This window comes from Erinaceus europaeus, chromosome 4 (assembly GCF_950295315.1).
Source record: "Erinaceus europaeus chromosome 4, mEriEur2.1, whole genome shotgun sequence".
In the NCBI taxonomy this organism is placed as follows: Eukaryota; Metazoa; Chordata; class Mammalia; order Eulipotyphla; family Erinaceidae; genus Erinaceus; species Erinaceus europaeus.
Genome location: NC_080165.1, coordinates 38435998 through 38450993, shown reverse-complemented (window position 1 = coordinate 38450993; position 14996 = coordinate 38435998). Strand labels below are relative to the sequence as shown.

General features: G+C 40.3%; 1 protein-coding gene across 3 annotated transcripts in view; it reads right to left on the bottom strand.

Moving 5' to 3' along the window:
- Positions 1-13602, bottom strand: part of DCDC2 (doublecortin domain containing 2) — a 208869-nt gene extending 195267 nt beyond the window's left edge. Inside the window, exons 1-3 of one of the 3 annotated variants that reach the window (XM_060189294.1) lie at positions 13375-13602; positions 12014-12397; positions 5400-5454 (exon numbers count right to left, since the gene is read on the bottom strand). In XM_060189294.1, the coding sequence (XP_060045277.1) occupies positions 5400-5454; positions 12014-12306 (348 nt within the window). In that variant the 5' untranslated portion in view covers positions 12307-12397; positions 13375-13602. Of the gene's footprint in view, positions 1-5399; positions 5455-12013; positions 12398-12514; positions 12719-13374 lie in introns of those variants that run through there. The other 2 variants (XM_060189295.1, XM_007525942.3) reach the window with 2 other exon arrangements.
- Positions 13603-14996: the final 1394 nt, after the last annotated feature.

Below are 14996 nucleotides of genomic sequence, written 5' to 3'. Positions count from 1 at the left end.
TGTGACATGTTTAAGTCAAAAGCACTTGAAATAAAGAGCTCAACACGAAGTGAATCTTACTAAATTGAATCACTTATTACATTTTCCTATAAGTGTTCATACATCTCTTTCCAATATTCCTACCTGATTTTCCTGTTCTCTTCTCTGTATGCACACATGCGCGCGCGCACACACACACATACACACACTTTTCTCCTGCTACCTACAGTGCTGGCCAAATAACATCATAAGCTGCTTTAGGTTTAATATAATGAAAGAGGACCACTATAGTTCTTTTTTGATTCAGTGATACAGACACCAAGAGGAAGACAAAGATTCTTCTCAGAATCTTGTATTATTGCGTCACGGGTTTCACTTTTTTGTTCGACAGACAGACAGAGGGAAAAAACACTTCAGCACCCAAGTTTATTCAACTCTCCCCAATGGAAGGAGGGCCATGCTTGAAACTATGTCACATTAATAGCAAATCAGGTGCACTCTAAAGGTGAGATATTTTTGTCAGCTATTTTTCTCTTCAAAGGTGAGCTTCATGGAACAGAAAAGCAATGACAGCAACTACAAAAAATAACTTTGAATGCCAAAGTGATATGCACTTCAAGTTGTGGTCAGCATATGGATAACATGTCTAAATCACTAAAGAACAAGCTGAGGATAATAAGGAGTTGGGTGACAGTTCTCTGAACAGGAAAAGAAAGTCACTACACCCTAGCACACATCAGTTGGGTTTCCAATCACAGGAGAAAATACAGCCACAGTGACTAAGGCCCAGATAACCACATTTGTCTAGATAACCACATTTAATGATAGAAGTCTTCCTATATATAGCCACATATAAAGGGAATAATTATAATAAATACTGTATGGAATAAAAAAAAGGCTTACTGAATCTTGCATACTGATATCATGGGTTTCATTAAGCCAACACTAAAAACTCAAACAATAGGTTATTACCTCAGATAGGGAAATGATTCCAATTTTGATGAATAAATAATATTATTCATCCTTCATACTGATACATCTTTGAATAAGCATCATGCTACTACAGCATGATATTTTCCACTTGAAACAACTCTGACCTTCCAACTCTATGCATTCGTGTTACAAACTCCTTTCAAAAATAATCAGTGAATCCCTCCTTGTGGTAGTAAAATCTGCTATTTCACTCCAAAGAGTAGCACTGATCAACAGTACTTAACAAAGTATGCAACCTTTTCTCAGTAGATATGGTGGTTGAAAGGAAATCACCACTTAGACCAGGGAGAACAGAAGCAACCAGTGGAACAGCTATATACAAATAATGTCAAAGGACATAAATTATGGTGATGTTGTGTATGACACAGCAAATCCTAACAAAGGGATATTTCAAAGTTAACCCAACTGCCAAATAATGTGATTATGGTACTATCTATTGCCTTCTTAAACCCTAAGACAGCAGAAACCTCCCGCTTCCTCTATAGAGCTTATATTTCCCCTTACTCAATAAAAAAGAGATAATTAAATAAATTGAGATATATTGCTATACATTATATATTATTAACCTTATTAAATGTTTTAAAAGAATCAGGGAATTAGTCTCATGAGTGAAGCACATTCACTGCATGTGTGACACCTTGAATTTGGTCCTTGGTACCAATATGACAAGAGCAGTGCTCTGGGCAGTTTTTCACTTGCTCACTTGTCTTTCCCTCTCTCTAGTGAAAATTAATTGTGACATTTTTAAATAAAATAATTCTGATTGTTAAAAACTGAGAAAAAATTTTAAAAGTATTTTTACACAGAAACAATTACATACATGTACCCACACACACATACTAGGTTCTCAAGGCAGCCCACAAAAACCTTCAGGAACCTTAAACTCTCCCTTTCTTCCAATGAAAGTACAGGTTTCTTTGATTCAAAGCAGACTGGAAGTATGACCATGGAAGATGCAGACTGTAAAGTCAAGATACAAGATACTGGATACTGTACAGCAAACCATAACAAAAGGACTTTTCAAAGTTAACCCAATTACCAAATAATGTGATGATAACATTAACTATCAATTGTCTTTTTGAACCCTAAGACAGCAGGAACCTCACATCTCCACTATAGAGCCCCTACTTCCCCCAGTCCTGGAACCCTTGGACAGGGCCCACTTTCCCGTATGCATCTCCCAATCCAAACCAAATAATATTGCATCTGCCGATCACAACCTAACCAACGCAACGATTGCCACCTCAACATGCTTCACCTCAGACTGTGTCCAGAGACTTCACGTGTGGAATGACAACCCTTCAGCTTCATTACGCGGGTGAGACCTTTCCTTTTATAGTACACTCTAATTTCATCTCAGGTAGTTCACTTTCTAACAAAGTCCCATAACCTAGATATACACCAGTTTCTGTGAGAGAGAGAGCTTATGTTCTCACGTATCCATAAACTACTGCAAAATATATACCTGAAAGCAGAAGTACACTAGAGTTTGCAGTGAGTACCTCCCTAACACTTCCTCTCCACTATTCCAACCTTTGGGTCCATGATTGCTCAACAAATTGTTTGGCTTCGTATGTTAACTCTCTTTTCAGTCACCAGGTTCCAGATGCCACCAGGATGCTGGCCAGGCTTCCCTGGATTGAAGACCCCACCAATGTGTCCTGGAGCTCAGCTTCCCCAGAGACACACCTTACTAGGGAAAGAGAGAGGCAGACTGGGAGTATAGACCGACCAGTCAACGCCCATGTTCAGCGGGGAAGCAATTACAGAAGCCAGACCTTCTACCTTCTGCAACCCTCAATGACCCTGGGTCCATGCTCCCAGAGGGCTAGAGAATGGGAAAGCTATCATGGGAGGGGGTGGGTTATAGAGATTGGGTGGTGGGAATTGTGTGGAGTTGTACCCCTCCTACCTTATGTTTTTGTTCATTAATCCTTTCTTAAATAAAAAATAAAAAAAAAAATAAGAGAACTCAGTATTTACACTAGGGGAGTAGGGGGAAGGACAAAAACTGGAAAGGGCTCAAAGAAGCACATGGTTCAGGGAGGTTGGATGGGAAAGGTGAAATACTGAAGACAAAGGAGACATGTTGCTTTCCAATGACACACACCTAAAATCTATGTACTATTATAATGTAATGATAGCTCAGTAAAAATCATCATCAAAATAATAACGAGGCACATTCATGATTCAGACCTAGATGATCATTCCTACATAGACCCAGAGTAAGGAAGAAGCAATAGCTGCTGCCCCAAAGTCAAACAACAATTAGTAAACTAAGTTGATTAGAACTCTTATAAATGTTTTCATTGTGAATAATAAAATTAAAAAATAAGTATATTCAAAAATTATATAGCATGCCAGTTACACTTTCCAAACACATCTTCATCAAAGATACTAGCATCCATAGTAAAAACACATGCTCGTATTTTTAGGGGCACACAATTCAATGTCTACCACAGCAGCTCAGATTCAGCCACCAATTTCATGCAAGGTAGCTTATTTCACACAGCTGTGTATCCTTCAAACAAAATTAAATCCAGACTCAATTTGTTGATTTTCAACTGTTGAATTTTCAGCTGTTCCTTTTCACTAATTGCTACAGTTATTAACTGGTGGTCATTCTTTGGTTGCAACATAAGCTCAACCTGAAAAATGTACACTTTGTCAACTTTTAATTTTGTCACTTTCACGAAGAAAAAAGTTGGCACTTTTGAAAATATATATAAAAAAGAAAGCTAATTATTTCTTTTAAATGTCTAGGATTAACATTTCTTTCTATAAATTACTTTGATAGTAAATTTAACTTTATATTCTTCAAATATTGTACAATTGTAATTTCTTTTCTTTCTTACTGCCTTTTTGTTTGTTTGTTTGTTTGTTTGTTTTTTACCAGAGCGCTCCTCAACTCTGGTTTATGGTGGTGCAGAGGATTGAACATGGGACTTCTCTCTCCTCTCCTCTCCTCTCCTCTCCTCTCTTCTCTTCTCTCTCTCTCTCTCTCTCTCTCTCACCAGAGCCTGCTCAGCTCTGGCTTATGCTGGTATGGAGGATTAAATCTGTGAGATTGGAGCAGCAGGCATGAGAGCCTCTTTACATAACCATTATGCTATCTACCCCTGCCCACAGTTATAATTTCTTCTTATGCAGTTTTTTTTTTTTTTTCAAGAGGGTCCCTGTTGGGAATTAGTGTGATATAAGAGTGAAGGAGTTTCTCTGGGTCTGTGACTACAAATGAGAAGACTTCTTTTTCTGCCAGCCATTTCTCATGGGCAGTATATACCTATGGAATCATGGGTTAATGTGGGGTCAGAAGGTAAAGACGGACAGTCAGGACTGATGAACAGTACCCCAGTCAAGCTTTATCTACCAGTTTATCTGTCCTACTGAAGTATTAAAGGCTATTCCTATAGGTTTGTCTTCAGTCTATTTTTCCATCTACAAATTAAGAAAAAAATACCCTACAAAACATTTGAAATTTTCAGAACTATGTAGAATGTAGCATTCTGGACATATATTTTATAACGCTGAATTCTAATATTCATGCATGTTTTCGCTAGCGATGATTAAGTGAACCCTAGTTTAAGTGATGTGCTGACATCACAGAGAGTCCAACATACTCCTTTGGAAACCTCAGTCATAGTCAGAATGATCCTAGATATTTCAGAGACTGGACTGTCAGAAGCAAGTTAGGACAAGGAATGCTGCTTAAGTAAAGTCTTGTGTAACAGTGATCTGAGTTTCTTCCTACTTACTCAGGGAAATTCCTGTGCATTTCAACCATAGAACATGTAGTTAAGTAATGGGAAAATAAGACTATGTTATGTCTAATCCTATATGTATTGATACTCAGTTTCTTTTCTCCTAATAATGAGCCAAAGAAATGGTTATCCTTGGGAGTTGGGTGGTAACACAGTTTAAGCGCACATGGCGCAAAGTACAAAAACTGGCTTAAGAATCCCGGTTCAAGGCCCCAGCTCCCCATCTGCAGGGGAGTCGCTTCACAAGTGGTCTTCACAATGTCTGCAGGTGTCTATCTTTCTCTTCCCCTCTCTGTCTTCCCCTCCTCTCTCCATTTCTCTCTGTCCTATCCAACAACAAAGACATTAATAACTACAGCAATAAAACAACAAGGGCAACAAAAAGTGAATAAATAAATAAATATTTAAAAAAGAAAAAAGAAAATTAAAATAAAGAAATGGTTACCCTTTTACTATCAAATGTAAAACATCAATCCACCAATAAAGGGGGAAAATAACATTTAAAAAAAAGAAATGGTTATCTTATGCTAAAGCATATAATCTCAGATTTTATTAAAGTAAATCCTCTGTTATGATTACAGTGTTAGGCAGATCTTTGAGACACAATGAGAAATATAAAAACTGTGTGTTATTTGTTTGAACTTTCAAAATGGTTATTTGCTTTACCTCTGTAGTAATAGCTTCCATTGGTTTTTTCTTGATTTCTCCTATGTCCAAGTAACTAGAGGGAGGAAGGAACAAGAAAAAAATAATTTTTAGTTTGTGAGTCAGTAATGTAAATGTTAATTAATAAAGAGTAGAACCATAGAGATTACTTGCCTAAAGTAAAAGATAGGAGCTACTAATTTAAAGCAATTATAATAATAAAAGCTTAATAGTAAAAGCTACATTAAGTATTACCAAGAAAAGCCAACATTTTGCAAGCTTCTTAGAAATACATACTGCTAGTGACTAACATGTTACTGAGAATGGCTAGCTAGTGCTAACTATACTATTGTATATATTAAATACATACTAAATATATTTCTTCTAACTTTTATATCACATTTTATATAGAGAGTGGTTTATGTAAGAAGCTACTTTATATTAATCACAGATTTTAGTAAAAAAAAAAAAAAAAAAAAAAAGATTGAAGACCCCACCAATGTGTCCTGGAGCTCAGCTTTCCCAGAGACACACCCTACTAGGGAAAGAGAGAGGCAGACTGGGAGTATGGACCGACCAGTCAATCAATGCCCATGTTCAGCGGGGAAGCAATTACAGAAGCCAGACCTTCTACCTTCTGCAACCCACAATGACCCTGGGTCCATGCTCCCAGAGGGACAGAGAATGGGAAAGCTATCAGGGGAGGGGGTGGGATATGGAGATTGGGTGGTGGGAATTGTGTGGAATTGTACCCCTCCTACCCTGTGGTTTTGTTAATTAATCCTTTCTTAAATTTAAAAAAAAAGTACTTAGCGTGCATATTAGAGCAACAAAAGTGAACGGTTAGGAAGTCCTTTCCCCTTGAAGAACACTTTGATGACACATAAATGTTCAGCCATCACAACTCAATCTCAAATCTCCTATTTGTTATTTTTAAGTTTTAAGTATCTTTGAAGCACACAGTTTCACTTAACTCATTTTCTCTTTTTAATTGGGGGGGGTAATTATTTACAGTTCAGTTGCTGACACTTGACACATCGGTAGGTTTTTCTCATCTCAGCTTGGTAGGTGTCTGCAAATCACTCTGACTCCCCAGCCTAGGTCCTTTTCCACCATCATAACTCAGGACCCTAAAGCTACCCCCCACCAAGCCCTTTCCTGCCCTCCTTTTCCAAAGGCCTTTACTTTGGTAAAATATAGCAAACCCAGCCCAAGTTTTACTTTGTGTTTCCTCTTTCCATACTTGATTTTTAAGTTCTTCCCCTGAATGAGATAATTCCATGTTCATCCTTTTTCTGGTTAATCTCACTTAACATGATTCCTTCAAGCTCCATCCAAGATGAGTTGAACAAATTGACTTCATCATTCGTAATAACTAAGTAATATTCCATTATGTATATATATCACAAGTTTCTTAGGAAACAAGAATAAAATAAACCTATAGGACTATGTTAAATTGAAAAGCTTCTGCACAGCAAAATGAACCACCACTCAAACAGAAAGACTCTATGGAATGGGAGAAGTCATTACATGCTATATACCAGACAAAAGGCTAATAATCAAAATATATAAAAGTTCATCAAACTTGGCAACAACAACAAAATGACCCCATCCAAAAATGGGGCTATGGACAGAATATTCACCAAAGAAGAGATCCAAAGAGCCAACAGACATATGAAACATTGCTCCAAGTCCTTGATTGTCAGATAAATGCAAATTAGGACAACCTGAGATACCAGTTCACTCCTGTGAGAATGTCATACATCAGAAAGGATAGTAACAACAAACGGTTGAGAGGCTGTACAGCTGCACAGCTGCACAGCTGCACAGCTGACGGGAATGTAAATTGGTCCAATCCCTGTGGAGAGCAGTCTGAAGAACTCTCAGAAGGCCAGAAATGGACCTACCCTATGATCCTACAATCCTCTCCTAGGGATATATCCTAAGGAAACAAACACATTCATCCAAAAAAATCTATGTATACCTACGTGCATAGCAACAATTTGTAATAGCCCAAACCTTGAAACAACCTAGTTGTCTAACAACAAATGAGTGGCTTAGTTGATTTTCTATAAAGTTAGGTAAATCATAGTAAAGGAGGCTTAGGGAAAGCAAATGTATCATGATGGTTTACTATTTGATAAAAGATATTAACAAACGATCATTCTTTAATTATAACATAAGCATGCCCTAAAATTCTGGACTTTCATCAACTTCAAGCTATAAGTCCATCATTGCGATCTGGATCCACCATACTTCATATATAGGAAGTGTTCAGTAGCGGGTGGACCAGGTGGAGGTGCACCTGGTTGAGCACACAGGTTACAGTGCATGAGGACCTGGTCCCCACCTGCAGGGGGAAAGCGTTGTGAGTGGAGAAGCACATCAGCAGGTGTCTCTCTGTCTCTCTCCCTCTATCACCCCTACCCTCTTGATTTCTGGTTGTCTGTATCCAACAAAGATAATAATAATAAATAAAGCTAGGGCAGGGGTAGATAACATAATGCTATGCAAACAGACTCTCATGTCTGAGGCTCATAAGTCCCAGGTTCAATCCCCCCCGACACCACCATAAACCAAAGCTGAGAAGTTCTCTGATTTTAAAAGGAGGAGGAGGAGGCAGAGGAGATGGAGAAGAATGAGGAGAAGAGGAAGAAGAAAGCTAGCTGAGATAAATAGATGATGATAGATTCTTTACCTCAACTACCATAATTGTTGAGTTGTCAAAATATTTACATTAAAATGCATTTTAACTATTGTTCTATTATTACTTGCTTTGTCTTTAAATAAAATGCTTTACTTGATATCTTTGAATATGATCATGTTTCCTCTACATAAATAGTATTTATATAAGGCACTACACATACTTTCTCTGTTAATAAAATAGATCTTTCGCAAATCTGCAAAAGCTAATTTCTGACCATAACGTTGTAAGATTCTGCCAGGTGCAGGAATTTTATTTTAGTTCTACAAGATTGATATAGCAGAGTCAACTTCTCACAAATTAGCAAAGGAAAAATAGCAATCTCTAGAATCCTGTTATAAGTGTTTAATAGCTACGTGAAGTTTCATTATCATTTCAACATAGTGACATTTTGGAAATAATTTTTATACAGTTAAACTAAGAATTAATAAACACAAATTGTCTGGCAAAGCTACCTTTTGGTGAGGTGCCAGAACACAGCTCACTGGGTAGGATGCCTGCCTTGCCTTGCACACAGCCCAGATTCAAAACCTGACACCAGATGAGGAGTTCTACAACACTGGGACAAGATCCTCCCTCCCTGGCTGTCTGTCTTGGAATGAAAGCGTCAGTCCAGAGTGGTGAAATTACACATGCACAAGATCCTGGTGATAAAAATTTTTTAAAAAAAGAAAAAAACTTAGTTGAATTCGAATTAAAAAGTATGGAAGGGCCAACAAGATAGCCCAACTAGGTAGTGTGTCTGCTTTGACATACAACTGGGATTTAAGTCTCCAGTTGCCACTACACTGGAGGAAACAGTGCTGAGGTAATTTTCCCTCTGCCTAACTTTTTCTTTCTGTCTTTCTGTTTGCATCTTTAAAAAGAAAAAAAAGTGGTTTGCAGCAATGAAGTCCCAGTGATGATTGATTAAATAAACAAATAAGTCATGTGGAATATAGTCACCAAGTACTAGCAATTCCACTCCTAGGTATACACTCATAAGAAATAAAAATGTGTACAATGCAATGATTATTTGTAGCAGCATTATTCGTAACAATCAAAGTGAGACAACCTACATATCAATTAACTGACTAATAGATAAACAAAATATAGTATATCTTACTATGGGATATTATTCAAGAATTAAAAATGAAGTAGACACACAACAACATGCATGAGCCTTGAATACATTATGTGAATTTAAAGAAGCCAAGCCTGTAATCATATATATGGAATGTAGTGATCATAAAATGTCCAGAATTGACAAATCCTTAGAGAGGGAAAGTAGATTTGTAGTTAACAAAGAATAGTAAAAGGAGAAATTAAGAGATTCCTGGTGTTTGGGGAGAGTGATGGGAATTTTCAAAAAATTAGTTTGCAAAGATGTCCGCACAATTCTATGAATAAAAACAACTAAACAGTAAAGTTAATGTAGATGCAATACATTTCAAAAGAACTTTGTTTATATTATAATAAGCTCTACCTGCCCTAAAATATTCACCTACATATACACCAGAATTAACAATTCTGAATCCCCCACATAATGCTTACTATTTTTCTAATTGGACATCTAATCTTTGACAAAAGTGTCCAGACTATTAAATGGGGAATGGAGAGACTCTTTTTTTATATATTTAATTTTCTTGTTATTTTATTTATAAAAAGGAAACACTAACAAAACCATAGGATAAGAGAGGTACAACTCCACACAATTCCTACCGCCAGAACTCAGTATCCCATCCCCTCCCTTGATAGCTTTCCTATTCTTTAACCCTCAGGGAGTATGGACACAATAACTTGGAGAGACTCTTTTCCAGCAAATGGTGTTGGACAAATTGGATTGAAACAAGCAGAAGAATGAAACTGAACTACTACATTTCACCAAACACAAAAGTAAATTCAAAATGGACCAAGGACTTGGATGTTAGACCAGAAGCTATCAAATACTTAGAGGAATATACTAGCAAAACTCTTTATTTTTCTAATTGCACATTCATTTGTACTTTACATTAAAGTTAATGATGTGGGAGTCAGGCGGTAGTGCAGCGGGTTAAGCGCACGTGGCGCAAAGCACAAGGACCAGCTTAAGGATCCCGGTTGGAGACCCGGCTCCCCACCTGCAGGGTAGTCGCTTCACAGGCGGTGAAGCAGGTCTGCAGGTGTCTCTCTTTCTCTCCCCCTCTCTGTCTTCCCTTCCTCTCTCCATCTCTCTCTGTCCTATCTAACAACAACGATACCAATAACAACAACAACAATAACTACAACAATAAACAACAATAAGGGCAACAAAAGGGGAAAAAATAAATATTAAAAAATAAAAATTAAATTAAAAAAAGAATATTTAAAGTTAATGATGTACATGTGATCTTTCACCTGTTCTATTATAAACTACTAGAGACAAGGAGTCAGGACTTGTTCATTCATCCTTATTCCCTTCACATACCTATGCAGTTTACTGATTCACTGAACACCTCCTATGAGTGAATGTCCTGCCAGGAAGTGGAAATAAGCACCAACAGAGACCCACATGTTTAAAGTTCTAGCCCTCAGATACTGGAAAACAAATACGTCCAAATATAGGGTAAGTCAACATACTTTTGAAGCATATATCAATAGCATAAACATGCAGGCAGCAGCAGGAGGTCCATATAGTGGATGGATCTTATCTATCTATGAATTAGAACTTTCACTCCATTTGCAATGCAAGAATGAAATTATATATGTATATATGGACATCTATGTCCATAGATGTCCATATATATGGCAATTTTCTCCTTTAGTGATTATATAGTATAGCATCCAATACTTAAAAAAATATTTATTTATTTATTTATTTATTTATTTTTAAGAGGGAGAGAGATCAGAACACTGCTCAGCTCAGGTTTACTCCGGTTGTGGAGATTGAACTTGGGACTTCTGAGGCCTCAACATGCAATTCTGGTGCACTACCACTGTGGATTTCCCAGTCCCTTCTGAAGTGATTGTTTTTCTTGTATTTTTATTTATTTATTTATTTACTTTAATGAGAGGGAGAGAGAGAGAGATAAATACCAGGACATTACTCAGCTCTCGCTTATGGTGATGCTGGGGACTGAACCTGGGATCTCCAAGCCTCAGGTATGACAGTTTCTTGAATAATTATTATACTATCTCCCCAGCCTCCGAAGTGATTATTTTTATCTTTAATTAAACTGAGAAGACAGGTTCTCAGAAGAAGAAAATGAAAGGAAAAACATAGAATAGGAAAAAAATGAAATAAAATTGGCATCACCACTGAATAGAATTGTTGTCTTATATTCTTGTTTTAATTTTTTAAATATTTTATTTATTATTTATTGGATAGAGACAGAAATCAAGAGGGAGGCGTCCGAGAGGAGAGAGGGGGGCCAGGGGAAAATAGAAACAGAGAAGCCCGCAGCATTGCTCATTGCTTCATTACTTGATTCATTAAGTTTTCCCCTGCAGGTGGGGACTGGAGTCTTTTGAGCCTGCATCCTTGAGCTTTGTAACATGCTTAACCAGATGCACCACCATCCAGCCCAGGCCCCTGTTTTTCTTATTCGTTATACACAAAAGTTAGTTCCTTTAAAGACTACTACATGGGGGGCCGAGCGATGGTGCACCCGGTTAAGCGCACACATTACCAAGCACAAAGACCCTGGTTTGAGCCCCTGGTCCCCACCTGCAGGACATTCGCTTCACTAGCGGTGAAGCAGGTCTGTTAAGTGTATTATCTTTCTCTCCCTCTCTGTTTCTCTCTGTCCTAATAAAATAAAAAATAAATAAAGACTACTACATGTGCGTGATTCTTCGCTCAATCTGCAAACCCAACCTCAGGGAGATCTGATGAATCTTCCAGGGACGGAGTGAGGGTCACTCCTTTCCTCCTGCCCAAAGCACACACCTCGGTGAACCCTGAAACGCTGAGCAGAGGGGGAGACAAACTCACTTGAGTTTCTTGAAAGCTTCCTGCCCTCCAGCCACGTAGTTGCCCCCACTCTGGATCTGATCTAGCTTCCGGATGCGGTGCCCGGTGCGAGGCGTGTAGATGTTCCTGACCGCCCCAAAGGGCGCCTGCACGCCTCCGGTCACCTCCTTCAGGAAGACGTCAAAGCTGGACACCTTCTTCTCATGGAAAACAACACGGCGCCCCGCGAAGAAGGGGTCCCCGTTGCGGTACACGAGCACGCTCTTCACGACCGGCTGAGACAGGTGGCTGGACTTGGCGCTGGTGCCGTTCATCTTCCCCGCGGGACGCCTCCCGGGCTCACTTCTCGAGGGGAGGGACCTCGACAGTCCCAGCCAACACACGGCACACTCCCGGGGTCACCTCCTGAAGCCAAGGGCACAAAGAGAAACCCACAAGTTAGAAAAAAAAAAAGAGGAAGAAGAAAGAAAGAAAGAACGGGGGGGGGGGGTGTCCAGCAGCCTTGTCGCCCCTGACATCCACCTGGTTGAGACCCTACAGGCTGCAGGACTCAGCGTGAGTTCAAGGATTTCACGGTGGGCTCCGCAGCCAATCAGCGCTCGCGGTGCGCGCAGGACTCCAGCTGCTGCGCGTCCTCGGCACCAGAAGAAGCCGAGACCCGCTCCAGACCCAGCCGCACGGAGAGCTTTAAGAAAAGTTAGGGGAACACCGGGGGAAAGTGGGAAGACTACACCACGCGCCTGCGCGCACGCACACACCAATGACAGATTACTCAGCAACCCGTTCCAGACAGCTAGATCTCTCTCTTCTCGCCTTGCTTCCTCGCCTCTCTATTTGCCCTCTGTGACCCAAACTGAAGCAGTTGTGAGTCTAGTTAGAATGACCCGGATTTTTCTTTGTCAAAAAAATAAATGGGGGCCAGGAATTCGCGCACCTGGTTAAGTGCACACAGTACAGTGCGCAAGGACCCAGGTTCAAGCCCCTGGTCCCCACCTGCAGGGGGAAAGCTTCACAAGTGGTGAAGCACGACTGCAGGTGTCTCTCAGTCTCTCTCCATCTCTATCTTCCCTTCCCCTCAATTTCTCTCTGTCTTTATCCAATAATAAAGAAAGTTAAAAAAAAAACAGAATTAAAAAACATAAACATAAAATAAATAAATAAATAAATAAGTGGCTCAAGTGCATTGGAGGGGAGAGGCTGATGCGTTCCTGTCCCCTTGTTTCCTCCCCGGGATGACCGGTGCCTCCCGCCCACCCCCCCCCCCGGAGGCGGCGCTTGTGCACTTGATGTGCCTGCAGCTGGCGGGGTGCTGCTGGGTAGGGGAGACCCTGCGGGAGGTTGGGGGACCCCCGGAGGAGGGGGACAGACATGCGGATACCTACCGGCACTGCAGGGCCCGTGAGGAGGCGGAGCGGCTTAGGAGCTGGCCGGGCCCGGTGGGACGGGGTGGGGCTCCGCGGGCAGCTGGCACCGCGGTGAACTCTGCGGCCGCCGCGCGTCGCTCCCGCTGTTCCTCCCGCTGCCGTTGCCTCCGTGGGCCTCCCGCACCCGGGGGAGCAGAGTTGTTATTTCCCGCCGTTTCCGTAGCAACTGCAGCCACGCGCTGGGAGCGCAGTGCGTGAACCCCGCCTGGCGCGCGCCGGGGTTCCCTCGGGCTCTACCCGCAGCCTCAGAGACATCAAAGAAACTAGGAACTTGAGGTTTAAAGGGAAGCTTAGATAGCCCAGCCCTGTGGTACTTCTTAAATGAGATCTACTTTGTACCAGGCTACTCTAGGAGTCTGGAATATATGAGTGAAGGGGAAAACTTAACTATCTTTTTAAGAGCTTACCCTCTAGCTTATGCAGAGAAAACAGGAGTTTCTACCTAAAGACTGTGCTCAAGAACTTGCATTCATTCTGCTTGTGTAGATTAGATCAGTGCATGGGTTTGAGTAGAGAATAGGATTAAAGAGGGAAGTTATCCAATTTGAAAGAGGGCCAAAAATAGCAATATAGAAGGAAAACAGAAGGGGCATTTTTTGTGAACTGGTAATGAAGAATACATAAAATACCTGTGTAAATTCACCAAAGGTGAATAAGATTAAAACCTGTTTTGAAGAATGGAAGGCAATCACCCAAACCACATTACCATATATACCTACTCAGTGCAAAATTAAGAAAATCAAGATCATGTCAGCAGAATATTAAACCAAACATGGAGACCTACATTGTTGAGGCCCTAATGCCCTGTGAAGTTATGTGTCATCTATATTCTAATTTTTCTCACAACAGAATTTCCAGCCCAGTTCAGCCTCCAGAACCCAAATTCACTGATCCAGCTGCCTCTTGGACAGAATGTGGGAACTAATGTTTAACTGGTTCTCAAGAAGGGAAGGTCTCGATTCCTACCATTTGCCAATTTTTGTAGTTTGTATATTGTAAATATGGCCAGTTTCCAATTCGATATCACTGAAAGCAATCTTGGTCACAGAAGCAAGCTATTATATTATACTTGATGGATATAACAAACATTATCTCACAAGTAGTAAAAACTGTAGGAGTGTGGAGCAATAGAAAAGTGCAGAACTAATTGGCAAGTCCTGAGATTCCCAAACAGACATGATGGGCCTAGACCTCGAATAAATCCCTCCCTCCATTGTTACCGGTCATCTCTCAGGAACAACACAATAGACCCCATTGTGGGCCCTCATAGGAACTCGCCCTCAACTTGGATCAACAACGATAGAGAATGTTCCATCCTCCGAAGGCAGGATGGACAACATATTCTGTGCTCCACCTGAGGAAGATGGGTCGATATTGGGGCAGCATGGAATGTTCCTACTCATGACCACAGAATATGAGCTCATATCTAGAGGGATGCAGAGGTCACATAGGCTCCTAAGCTGATTATGGGCCCCAGATCAGATCAAATCAATGGGGTTTACAGTTAACAATATTTATACCCCTTTCCCGTATTTGGGAGCTACTCTCTTCCCTGATCCAGCTTTCTGGTCTTTCTGCCA